The following is a 13,391-nucleotide window of genomic DNA, read 5'->3' on the forward strand; positions in this document are numbered from 1 at the left end:
GGTTACCGGAACCCCCCAGGGGGAACTAATGGGCCTTGATGGGCCTTAGTGGAGAGAGAGGAGGGCCGCGGAGGGCTTCCCCCCCCCCCCCTTGAGTCTGAATAGGACAAGGGAAGGGGGTGGCGCCCCCCTTTCCTACTTGGACTAGGAAGTCCTAGTAGGACTCCTCATCATGGGGCGCGCCCCTAGGGGCTGGCCGGCCTCCCCTTTCCCCTTTATATACGGGGGCTGGGGGCACCCTAGGACACACAAGTTGATCTTTTAGCCGTGTGTGGTGCCCCCTCCACAGTTACACACCTCGATCATACCATTGCGGAGCTTAGGCGAAGCCCTGCGCCGGTAGCATCATCATCACTGTCTCCACGCCATCGTGTTGATGGAACTCACCCTCGGCCTCAACTAGATCAAGAGTACGAGGGACGTCATCGAGCTGAACGTGTGTTGAACGCGGAGGTGCCGTACGTTCGGTGCTTGATCGGTTGGATCGCGAAGAAGTTCGACTACATCAACCGCGTTACTAAACGCTTCTGCTTTCGGTCTACGAGGGTACGTGGACATACTCTCACCTCTCATTGCTCTGCATCTCCTAGATAGATCTTGCGTGATCGTACGAAATTTTTTGAAATTGCCGCGTTCCCCAACAGTGTTTATTTAAGGGACTGATGAGGAGAGGGGCCAATTGCATGTCCCACACTAGGCACACAACTGTATGTCTTTCTGACTTGGTTGCACCTGTGGCCTTTATCTTGTCGGGCGGGGGGGGGGGCAGCGAGAGAGAGGGGGCCAGTTGCATGTCCAACTGTAACCAACAAATTGCATGTCTTCCAACAGTTGCAAATGGGGCACTTTCTTTTGTCAAAGGGGCGGCGAGAAGAGATAGAGAGAGAGGGCCAGTCACATGTCCAACTGTAGTCATGCAATTGCATGTGTTTCCAACATGGTTGCAATTGGGACCTTTGTTTTGTCAGAGGGGGAGGCGGGAAGAGAGAGGGGCAATGGGGAGAGGGGTAACGGGGAGAGGGGCAAACTAGTCATGCATTTATAAGCATTATCCTCGGAGTACAACTGCATGTCTTTTTTACCAACATGGTTTACAACTAGGCTTTTTTTGCTTTGTCGGAAGGGGGCAACGGGGTGAGGGGGGCAGTTTTTCAAGAGCAAGTAAGATACCTCCCCCCTCAACTAGGCAAACACAAATCCCATTTTTTGTCGTGTCCACAAACACAAATCAAGCACCCGATCTCACAATTAGCTTTGTATTTTTGGTCGGAGCGCGTCTGGGTGGAGGCGGCAGTTTTGAAGATATACTTTTTCCTTTTTTGTTTTTTTAAATCCTATACAAATTACAAACTTATATATTTCCCTTTTGCATTAAGTTTCAGGGATACACATTCTAGTGCACATCGGCTTGGGAGTGTTGACACATGCACCGTATATTTGACAGCCCAAATAGAAGAAAGAAAAGAACCGACCAAATACTAGAGGACAAGACAACATTTTTTTGAGGATCACCAAGCTTTATTAATTGAATACCACAGATTGTGGGATACAAGTAAGGTCATGGGGTTGCCCGAAACAAACGTGGCGCCCCGGACCTAAACACAATGAGTGCTTGCCTAACTTATGAGCTTCTATGTTTGCCCTACGACTTTCAAAAGTAAAGATACAATGAAACAAACTGCAATAAGAAAGAATCTCGCTAATAATAGCTCCGTTTGCTCCTCTCGACCTGTTGTGAATCTCCTGGACGACTTGCTTGGCATCTGATGCTACGATCATATTTTGAAGCTGAAGGTCTTGCGCCAAAGCCAACACTTCTCTGAACGCTATGGTCTCCAAAATTGAGGGATCGTCAACCCCCTAAACCACCAAGGCAGAACTTCCTAGATAATTACCTAGGCTATCTCTGCAAACAGCCACTGCTGATCCCCATCTTCCTTTCCGAACTGCCGCATCAACATGGATTTTTGCAAAACCAGCAGGCGGTGCTTTGGGCCGAAGGGGGTGGGACGCTCTTGGTCCCCCCTGCTGGGTGTGCGTAGGTTTGTTCTCCCTGATCAGCTTCAACTCGGTGATGTAGCTATTAATGAACGCATATATGGACTAAGGGCTCTGGTAGATTCCTTCATGAATGGCTTTGCGTCGAGCAGACCAAAGCGCCCAAAGTGTGACTGACATCTGCACTAACTGGTCATGGGTCAGTCCATCCATCAGATTGAACAACCACTCTTTTGCACTCGGCTCAGTATTCGTTGTCATTTTATGTATCAACTCCTCATCCGCAAGAGCCCATGTGCACCTCGACATGGTGCAGTCCAGGAGAGAGTGCCTCCACAAATCCGGACTCCCGCAAAGACCACTCGACGATGTGGTTGACATATGTCTGTGGGCCATCACGTCTTCTGTCGGCAGTGAATGCTTAGACAAGCGCCATAGGAACTGTCTTACCTTCCCTGGTACATCTGTTTTCCACAAAAACTTCCATGAATTCTGCTCAGCACTTGAGTTTGAAGGGCCCGCCTCCTCATGCAGCCACGCTTCGCGCCGGAGCTTGGTTGCAACCAACATGTTGTATGCTGTTTTGACTGAAAAATTCCCATGTCGCTCGAAATGCCAACTCCAGAAATCTGCCATGTTGCGTGTACACGGGGGAATAGATAAAATGATCTCGGCGTCCATGGGCATAAATACCTGTTGAACAAGCTGACGGTTCCATGTTGCCGTGGTAGCATCAATGAGGTCAGCCACCATCACAGGAGGATCAGCGACCCGACACCCATACGGCCTCAGCATCTCGTCTCTGGAAATCCAATTATCCTCCCATATACGTGTAGTCTGACCATTGCCAAGACGCTTGATTATTCCCTGTTTCAAAATATCGCGGCCCTCCACAATTGCTCTCCATGTTTGACTCGGGTGGCCTCCCAAGTTTGCCTCCAAAATGTTGTTGTTAGGATAGTAGACACATTTTAGGATTCTGGCGCTTAACGAGTCAGGGTTCTGAAGGAGGCGCCATGCCTGTTTAGCTAACATGGCCAGGTTAAACAGCTCGAAATCTTTAAAACCAAGGCCACCCATGGATTTCGGCTGTGTCATTGATTCCCACGATACCCAGTGTGGTTTAGGTTTTCCTTCCTTGCTCCCCCACCAAAACTTCCGAATAAGCATATTCAAATGTTGGCAAAGCCCTCGGGGTAGCTTGAAACAGGACATGGAGAAGACTGGCACCGCCTGGGCTACTGATTTAACAAGCACCTCCTTTCCCGCAAAGGATAGTGTCATCTCAATCCATCCTTGTACCTTTCTCCAAAGACGATCTTTCAAGTACTTAAAGGCCCCATTTTTTGAGCTCCCAACATCGGAAGGCATTCCAAGATATTTGTCATTTAGAGTCTCATTAAGTACATTGAGCACACTCTTAATGTCCTGCCGAACGCTGCCTGGCACTCCCTTGCTGAAATAGATTGATGATTTTGCATGGTTCACACGCTTCCCTGTTGCCTGACAGTAGATGTCCAGTACCTGGTTAACCTCATTAGCACCCACACTGTTTGCCTTAAAGAACAGCAGGCTGCCATCAGCAAATAAAAGATGGTTTACTCGCGGCGCCGTAGGTGCAACTTGTAAACCTTCAAGATTGGATGACTCACTTTTTGATTTGAGGAGGCACGAAAGGCCCTCTGCTGCCAGTAAGAACAAGTATGGAGATATTGGGTCTCCCTGTCTGATTCCTCGTGATGGTTTGAATTGCTCTAGCCTCTTTCCATTGAATATGACTGAGAAGTTAACTGTCGTCACCAAGTTCATAACTATGTTGACCCAGTTTTCACTGAAACCCAACTTTATCATAATTGCCCGGAGGTACGGCCACTCCACTCTATCGTAGGACTTCATCATGTCAAGCTTCAGTGCACACGCCTGGTGCTTTTTTGCCTTGTTCCTTTTCATAAAATGTAGGCATTCGTAGGCAGTAATTATGTTGTCAGTAATAAATCTGCCAGGGACAAAAGCGGATTGTTCCTCTGATATGATATCAGGTAACACTAGTTTCAACCTGTTAGATATCACCTTTGAAGCTACCTTGTATAAGACGTTGCATAAACTTATCGGTCTGAACTGAGAGAATAAGGTGGGATTTTTTACCTTTGGGATCAACACCAACACCATTTCATTTATGCTCTCTGCTGACTCCTTGCCTTCCACTATCAGCAACACCATTTTGGTTACTTCCTCACCACATATGCCCCAGTTACGTTGGAAAAAATGAGTGGGAAAGCCATCTGGGCCCGGGGCTTTCAGTGGGAACATTTGGAACAGTGCTTTCTTAACTTCATCATGGTTGTAGGGCGCATTCAGGGTCTCGTTCATGTCTGGGGTCACCCTGGTGGGTACAGTATCTATAACTTGTTCCATGTTGTTCACTCCCTCGGACGTGTACAAGTCCTTATAAAACTCATTAGTTATCGCCTCCATCTCAGCCACATCATCTGTCATTTGTCCATTAGGACGCTGCAGTTCCTTAATCTGATTTTTCCTTCGCCTCCAGCTAGCACGTAAGTGAAAGAAATACGTATTTTTGTCTCCATGCGCAAGCCACTCCAATCTTGCCCTCTGCCTCCACATTATCTCTTCTCTGTGAAACAGCTCAACAAGGTGGTCTACTATTTTATGCTCTGCGTGTGTCGGGCCAACTCGGTTTGGTGCAACTCTCATATCATGCAGTGCCTTTTTCAGTGCTGCTATCTCCCGCTTGATGCTGCCAAAGTGTGAGCGCTCCCATCGAGATAGATCCCCTGAAAGTGACAGCAGTTCGTCGCGAACATCCTCCACCGAGTCTCCTTGTCACTTCTTCCAGCCCTGTGTAACTACGTGCTTGAGATCCGAGTCTCGTTCCCAACACAATTCATATTTAAAACTGCGTGGGACCTGGCTGCATGCATGCCCATCATGTAGGCGGAGAAGCAAGGCGGCATGATCTGAACTCGCCGCAGTTTTGTGCTCAAGTCTTGCGTCTGGGAAAGCCACCATCCAAGCTGGACTCGCCACACATCTGTCAAGCCAAACACGTGTATAAGTGCCACCAGCAACTTTCTTCTCAAAAGTCCACCATTGTCCTTCATACCCAATGTCAGTTAGCCCACAAGTGTCAAGGGCATCCCGAAATCCATCCATCTGCGCCTGACTCCTGTTTCCCACTCCATCATGCTCATGTACATGTAAAACTTCATTGAAATCTCCGATGACTGCCCATGGAGTGTCATTGGCACCAACGATGTTTCGTAGCATATTCCAAGTCAGATGCCTCTCATTTACTTGCGCTTCCCCGTAGACAAAGGTGAAGCGAGCAGGAAAGTCCACAAGTTCATTAGCAAGCACATCAATGTGATACTTTGAGTAACCTAAAACTTCGATCTTTATATCATCATTCCAGAAAATTCCAAGGCCTCCGCTCCTACCAGAGCTACTAACAGCAAAACTTTTATTGTAACCTAAAGTACCAGCTAGATTTTCAACTCTACTACCCTCTATCTGGGTTTCAAGGATGCATAACATAGAGGGGGCAAATTGCCTCGTGAGATCACGAAGCTCTCGAACTGCCGCCGGCTTGCCGACCCCGCGACAGTTCCACACGAGTAGACTCATTGCGCCTGGCGCGACCCCCTGGGAGGCCCGCCACACGCGCATCATTGGTTTTGTTTGTTGCAGAGTTCTTTCCTTGGCCTTTATCAGTTGCCGGTACTATCGCCTTGGATCTCTTCGCATCCTGCTTGGTTGATGGGCTTTGGGGCATGGTCGGCCCTGTGAGGAGTAGATTCTGGTTAGCCCCGTCAATGGAAGACAAGCTTGAGTATAGCAACACTTTCGCATCCGCTGCTCCCCTCTTCCTTCGGTTGACATCTGGGTCACCTCCGTCTGTGTCCATAAGTTCTGTCTCTGACTCGGTTGCATCCATACGATCGTCAGCTGCGCCTGTCCCTGGGCCTCGACCCGCTCTGCCTCCACAGCCTCTTCCTCTTCCACCCCGAGTGTCACTTCCTTCGCCAGGGCCTCTACCCACCCCCTTGAACTAGGTGGCTTGCAGATCTTTAAAGACAAGCTTGCTCGGGTGATGAACCCCGTCCTCACACTCCTTGAAAAGATGACCCAGATGACCACAAACTGCACACCAGTCCGGAAGCCTCTCAAACTTCACCCTGAAGATTTCCCTAGTAACCTCTTGCTTTCCCTTGACCACCAAAGACACCGCGTTCTTGAGAGGCTTTGTGACATCTATCTTGACACGCACCCTACAAAAATTCCCCTCAAAATCAGGAGACTTTGGCTCTGCATATATGAACTCGCCCACTGTTGCCGACAGAGCTTTAACTTTGGAGAAGTAACCATCCGGTAAATCGTGGATTTGCATCCAGATATCCAGCTTGTTGAGGCCTATGGTTGATGGTCGTGTGAAACCATCGTAGGGAGCTATCACGACTGCCTTGCCCTTGAACACCCATGGCCCCTCCTGCATGACTCGTTCCCAATCACCCAAGCATGAAAACTGCAGCGTATAAAGGTTTTCTTCCAATGGTCGGAACTTCACCACCTGCGCCAGGTCCCAAGCCACCCTCATGTTCCGGAAGAACCAATACTGACTGTATGTCTTGTTTGTGTGGACTCGTGCCATAGCCATCCATCTGGTATCTTCAGCCGGCAACTCCTCCTCCTCGACGATCACATCTTCTATGGTTTCCTCATTGAGCCCTAGTTCCTTCATCATGGCTTCCAGATCGGTTTTGGACCCCGAACTAGACGCGCCTGTATCCATCAGATCTCTCGCCCTTGAGAGACTTTCAGCGGGCGGTGGATCCCTAGCCCCCGCGTCTTCTCCAGTCGCACCAGAGGCCAGGACCCTTGTCGCCGGAGAGAAGAAAGCCGGAGGACAAGACAACAGAAAAAAAGAAGCTGGCCGCAAGCAGAAAAGAGAGACAGCCCAGAACGGACAAAACAAGGGACAACAGCAGCCCACTTAAGAAAACAAGTAAGGAAAAACTAAGGTCAAAAGAGAAAAGAGAAAAGCCTCGTACAACGAATGAGCAGGAAAATCAATCGGGGCTTTCAGGCCTGTACTATGATGATGACGTTAGCCAACTCAGACTTCGGGAAGTCTTAGTCGACTGATTCCTAGAGCCTTTTTTTTTGCTACACCAACTTATTCATGGTGATGCTCTCAGGCTTGGTCCACCACCACCTCGATTTAGTTCAGCCTTGTGAAGCACTCCACCTCGAGAGGTCCTCCAGAGTGCTTTGAGCGCTGATTGGCATTTCAACGCTCGCAAAGTACTATGTCGAGGACCAAATTAGCACTAGCCTCGCTTGCCAGACTTGCTCGCCAGGGGCGGAGCCAAAAAATTTAGCCATTGGGTTCGCACATTGACTCATTAAGATATGGTACAAATAAATTAATGTGAAGCCCAATTTTCCACGGTCTTACGGCACCCAAAAATAACATAAAAATAGAAATTAGAAACCGAAGAGTTCAAGATACGTACTAGTTGGATGAAATTAGAAAACCACTTTGTTTAGATATTACTCATGCGGTCATGCCGAAGTATAAATGAAGGAGGAGAAAAATTAATTCATAGCTCTGGTATAGCTTCTCATTTTCCTGAAGACATTGGAAAAAGAAGAAGTTAGTTTGATAAGCTTAAAATAAGTACTATTGATCGAAAAAAGATTGATGCTCGTATAGTGTCCCCCTTTTAATTTCTCAGCATATTGACAAGATCAAATATTGCATCATTACTAATGGTAGAAAACATATCTTCCTTCATATGGCAAATCAGACAATCAGTTATCGACTTATCACCCATTTTATTGTGTAACTTTTTTCTTGACAACATTAAGTCTCCATTGAGTATCTTCAAATTTCTCTCCATGGATAATAAAAAATTAGACAATCGCCTGTAAGGTCCCTTCGCAAAATATATGTGCATAATCCCATTTTCCTTCTTAGGGTACTAATAAGCATGTCTTTGACGCGTTAAGAAGCGCCAAATAAGATTCCGCCTCTACCTCTGCCTCTCATGAGTCTCATCTATGTTACAATTGCATGCCTTAGAGTTGGAACCCCTAAAAAAATGCTTTAGAGTTGGAGTGCTCCACACAAAAAAATATGTACAATACACATAGGGTGGCCGTTTGGCTCTAGGACGCATATGCTCTTGGATGAACAGTAACTTAAATTCAAATTAATATTAAATAAAATTTTAAAAAACTGATTTTTTTTCATAGATGTTCTTGTTATTGTAACAAGAGTTCTTGACAATTTTCATGCGAAAAGGGATAGTAGTGCTTCATATTTGAAAAAAAAAACAAAATTAAGTGTAGCATTTATAGGTAACATTTGAGTTCGACTTGTTTTCTTTAATAGGTCAAAGTGTTAAAGCTTTACCCCTAAAAAAATGGTCCCATCTATTTTGTTTTCAACTTTTTTTGACATTTGTAAAAACCTTTTTTGGTGTGTAGGATGCTCCCAGGAGCCGAATTGGATTTCGGCACATATATTCCTAGTAAGCTGTAGTTTTCATCTAGGCCTAGTCAGCCTTGTGGAGCTTTCGGTCAACTACTATTTGTATGTAGTTGCCAGGATTATTTTAAGAATGCACCGGTATAAATATGTACTATGCTGGTGGGTGCATGCCATGCATAATACTCCAAGAAACAAACTAACCCTTGCCGACCTTGCTAATGCTACTCCAAGAAACAACGTATGTATACAAGCTGCTGCAAATCCAAAGCGGTTTTGGGCTGGACAAGGGGGCTGAATGGTACTAGTGCAAACTAGCAAATGCACTGCACTGCAAACCACCCTATCTACCTGCAGTGAACTGGATTGAGATGTAATGTCAAAACCGTCCATTTGGCCCTTGAGAGTCAAGTAGAGACTACATCGATCGGCAGCTAGTGTATTTTTTAGTTACATATGCATATACAACATGCAAGTCCGTGGCCTCATGGGGGGCATCTAAGGTGCACGAGCAGTTAATTAACTGGGTCACCCCGGAGACCACACCCAAGTGGCGATGCTTAGTTTAGCCACCTACCTGGTCAGGAAACTTAATTAATAATTTGCTTATTGCATACACCTTTCACCTTTGGGTTGGGAGCGACTAGGTCAAAGTAGAGTGGATGTGACCTAGGCCACATTTTCAAGGATGATGTCATCACTAAGCAAGTAACACCCCGATTTCCAATTGCTTGATTAACAAGGGAAACTATCAGGAATGTTTGGACATGAGGAGGATGCATGACAAGCACACCACCACAATGCACAAACCCAAATTGCATAACTTTTTTTTATTCATATAGTTGCATGCTCAATTATTCAAGCCAAAACGATAATTAAATACTTAATAATTAGCTTGCTTGTAGCCCCTGTATCATTTCTAAAAAAAAGAGTACCAAATAGCTAGCTTCACCATCTGGCCCAATGACACGGAACTAAGAGCATCACGGGTCCCCCAAATCCTTCTTAAATTTCCGTAGACGCGCCCGGTCCGTGAAGAGAAGGAAAAAAAAGGTGACCCCATCGGACCCATCATATCATCCCTATATGTCCAGCTTGTCCACGAACCCTCGTGCTGACATCAAATATAGGGAGGATATGAGGGCTCACAGACGCGCCCAGTCAATCCCCACGGCTCACCCTGGACCATCTTTTCTCTTTCTTTTTTCTCTCTCTTCATCTCAATCAATCATATGCAAGTGACCGGACATATAAGAGAAAAAAATGAGGAGCACGATGTATAGAGGGACAACAACAAGCTCAAAACAGACATGTACGCCCGGACACTGGCGGGCTCGTCCATGAAAGTTTAGGGCCCGGATTTACTAAGTCCGGTTGTAGATGCTATAAGGCTACGTACTACCCAATAATATTAATTACTCCTATGGTAAGTTGCAGTGCTGCCTACTCTTAGACTTGTACGACCATCTGGCCAGTTCTCTTCTCCAGCTTGCATCCCATGTCTAATTAACACCAATCAATTATATATAACACTAATTCTGTAGTTGATTTCTCTTTAATTTGTGTATACTCCATCTAATTTTGCTGGTCTCTATACATATATATAGCTCAAATAGCTGGCATGTCTCTTTATTTTCCAGGTAATGTCTATGCCGACTTGTTCCAAGTGAGACAAAGTTAATTGGCAGTTGACCTTGTCGTTCATCATCCATCCTCTCTTGTCTCTAGAGCTTATCATGGCATGTATATACTTGTATAGTGCCACTGAGCTTGTACCTGCAAGTGGCACTGATTATCTAGTACCAACTATCTATCTATGCACATCTGTCACATCCATGACTTCTCATCACATGATTTGTTTAAGGTAACCATCTGGCTTAAACCACTGAACTTGACCAGGACCTTTTCTTGCAAGCACAATCTTCCCAAATTACCGCGTTAAGAAGATTTACGCCGAGCAAACAAAAGTAACCTACAAAACTGCTAAACTTACGTAGATTGTTTAAGGATGTATATCCAGTAGATGTGGAATTACTGAGTGATCTACCGTGCGTACGTGTTGACTTTGAGTCCATTGTCGTTTGTACGGCAATTAGTACATACATAAGTATGTTGTATGCTGACCCGATTAGCTTTAGCTTGAATCGATCGCAAACTAGTGATTGTCATTGCTTCATCTTCATGGTTTCACATGCACCTGCTTCCTAGTGCGCAATTAGCATGAAATAACGCGTGACACGTCAGACATGCATGCCACCAGCTAGCCAACCGAACCGAAATGTCTATTGGATCAATGAGAGTTTGTGGACCGTACGTCCTCGAAATCAACGGCTCGGATTAACCGCCAAGCGAGAGGAGTGCCTTGCATGGGAAAAGTCTAGGCGTTGACGACTTGGCGCGCAAACCACGAATATCCCATCTATATAGACACACACATGCCAAGGCGTGCTTCTGATTTGGATTAACCAACAGACCGATCCACAAGTTGAGCTGCAGAATAAGATAGATCAATGGCGTTGACGGCCGCGCTGGGGAGACGGGGAGCGGAGCAAGATCAGGAAGGCGGTGGCGGCGGCAATGGTGGCAATGGCAATGGTGGCGGCGAGGGGAGGATGATCATGCGGGAGGACATGTTCGACAAGGTGGTGACGCCGAGCGACGTGGGGAAGCTGAACCGGCTGGTGGTGCCCAAGCACTTCGCGGAGCGGCACCTCCTCCCGCGGGTCCCCGGCGGCGCGGCGGGGGCGGCCTGCCCCGGAGCCGTGCTGCGGTTCGAGGACGGCCGCGGCGGCGGGAAGGCGTGGGCGTTCCGCTTCTCCTACTGGAGCAGCAGCCAGAGCTACGTCATCACGAAAGGGTGGAGCGCCTTCGTCCGCGACCGCCGTCTTGCCGCCGGCGACACCGTCTCCTTCTGCCGCGCCGGCGCGCGCCTCTTCATCGACTGCCGGAGGCGTGGGGCCGGGGTCGTCTCGGCGCCGACGACATGCCTCCTCGTTCCAGTGGCGCTTCCGCAGCAGGCGACGTTGGACCAAGACAGGGCACCGCGCGGGCGGCGCCTCCGGCTGTTCGGCGTGGACCTCGAGCTCGCCGGTGCAGAATGATAGCAGATTAATTACGCACATTACTGTTAGATCATCGAAGAAAGAAGATATGAAGTTGAATTCATGTAGTGTTCGGGACGTGGATTTTTAGAACAGCTGCACCCCGGCCCTTGTATCCTGGTTGTCCAATATTGCTTTAAGATCTGTGCAACACAACTAACTTTTCGTATGAAAATTTCTCTTTTTTGTTTCTCTCACATAAAAGATGTCTTGAACTTCAAACCTTTGCAGCGTGGCAAAGCTTTCCATCTAGAATCTAGGATAAATCTTTCAGAATTTTTTGTCAAACATAAATATACAAAAAATGATTTTTTACATTAAAAAATCGATTTTTGTATATTTATATTTGACAAAAAAATCTAAAAGATTTATCCTAGATTCTAGATAGAAAACTTTGCTACGCTGCAAAGGTTTGAACTTCAAAATATGTTTTATGTGAGAGAAACAAAAAAGAAAAATGTGTTTGCACGAATCGCGATGCGCAGAATGGATGGCTAGATAGAGAGGGCCCGGGTGCAGCTGTGCTATTTTATATTTTCGGTAGTGTTCGACTGTTCGTCAATGACAATCTCAAATTACTAGTAGTCTAGTACGATGCTACGATTGATTAAGTAGTTAAATGATAATCTCAAGTTCCATCGACGACGCTAGCGCGATGCAGTCGGGGGCGTCTCCGCGCCGCAGCTCCTGCTCGCCGTTGTACCCCTTGGCGGCGGCGGCGATCTCCTTGGTCTTGCCCCAGAGGAACGCGTAGCTTGCATACACTGTTGGGCTTGTATAGCACGAAATTTAAAATACCTCTGGGCCTGACTTGCTGAAAACGTTCAGATCGGCAGTTTCTTGTGAGCCAGGCCGAGACTAGCGAAAACGAGCGGGCCTTTGCATGAGTGAAGATGGAAGGGATGTGAGGCGTTTACATGGTGTCTTTCTTAAACCTCCAATAAGCTGCTCTCTAATCTTCTTTCTTCCATGTTCCTCTGATCTACACAACGGTGCTTCGATTCGAGGTTAGCTCTACATGCAAAAAGATGCACATCAATGCTACAGTTCCATTCAGGCGACCGGTTTGTAGTTTCGTCGACCGTACATGCTCAATTCTTGTTCTAGTTTGGAGCTGTTTGGAAGAATTTTGTCAGATTCGTCATGCACGATGGATTGTTTGAAATTTTCTTTGACCAGCAACCTAATCTCGCAGTTCTGCACAACATTCGTGTTGCAGTTTCCTATTTCAACGATCGTAGACGAGAAGATCTACATATTTCTCATGGTTGTACATATGGATATGTGTGCTGTGATTTAAGACGTTGTTTAATTATTCCTCTAGCCAGCGTGGTTTTTCTGGATCTCTCGCGTCTTGCTGTGGTAGCATCATCTTCGCCATCGTTCATCTCGGCCTTCTCTCCATGGTCCTACTGTAGTTAAGCCGTCATGGCGCGCATACTGATCGGGTTCTTCTCCTCTGTTCTCTACCACCAACGGGGTCGATCATCTTGGCCTCCTCACGCTACGTTAAAGTGGGTCGTGGCCCATTAAGCGCTCCTCTTCCAGCTTGCTCTCTGGTCTTCGCTCGCTCGTGGGTTCGCTCGCTCGCTAGGATCATCGCTGCTCGCTCAGGTCTTCGTGGTTGACTGCCCTGTTGACTCTCCGAATTTCTTTTTCAAAAAAAATCATAAAAAATCGGAAAAACAAAAAAAGCCTCACCAAATTGGAAGAAAGTTGGGAATTTTGAAAAAGGTTCATCAATTTTTAAGAAATTCCAAGAATTTGAAAAAAAAGTTCAT

At 46.7% G+C, this 13,391-nt stretch overlaps 1 protein-coding gene across 1 annotated transcript; it reads left to right on the forward strand.

The window, feature by feature from the left end:
- Positions 1-11,019: 11,019 nt before the first annotated feature.
- On the forward strand, positions 11,020-11,766 carry LOC123158295 (B3 domain-containing protein Os06g0107800-like). Its single transcript, XM_044576343.1, has one exon. The coding sequence runs from the start codon at positions 11,020-11,022 to the stop codon at positions 11,608-11,610; it is 591 nt and encodes a 196-aa protein (XP_044432278.1). The 3' UTR covers positions 11,611-11,766.
- The last annotated feature ends 1,625 nt before the right edge of the window (positions 11,767-13,391 follow it).

This window comes from Triticum aestivum, chromosome 7B, assembly GCF_018294505.1.
Source record: "Triticum aestivum cultivar Chinese Spring chromosome 7B, IWGSC CS RefSeq v2.1, whole genome shotgun sequence".
Taxonomy (NCBI): domain Eukaryota; kingdom Viridiplantae; phylum Streptophyta; class Magnoliopsida; order Poales; family Poaceae; genus Triticum; species Triticum aestivum.

Coding starts and splice junctions, on each gene's coding strand:
- LOC123158295 (XM_044576343.1), top strand. CDS start 11,020: ATGGCGTTGACGGCCGCGCTGGGGAGACGGGGAGCGGAGCAAGATCAG.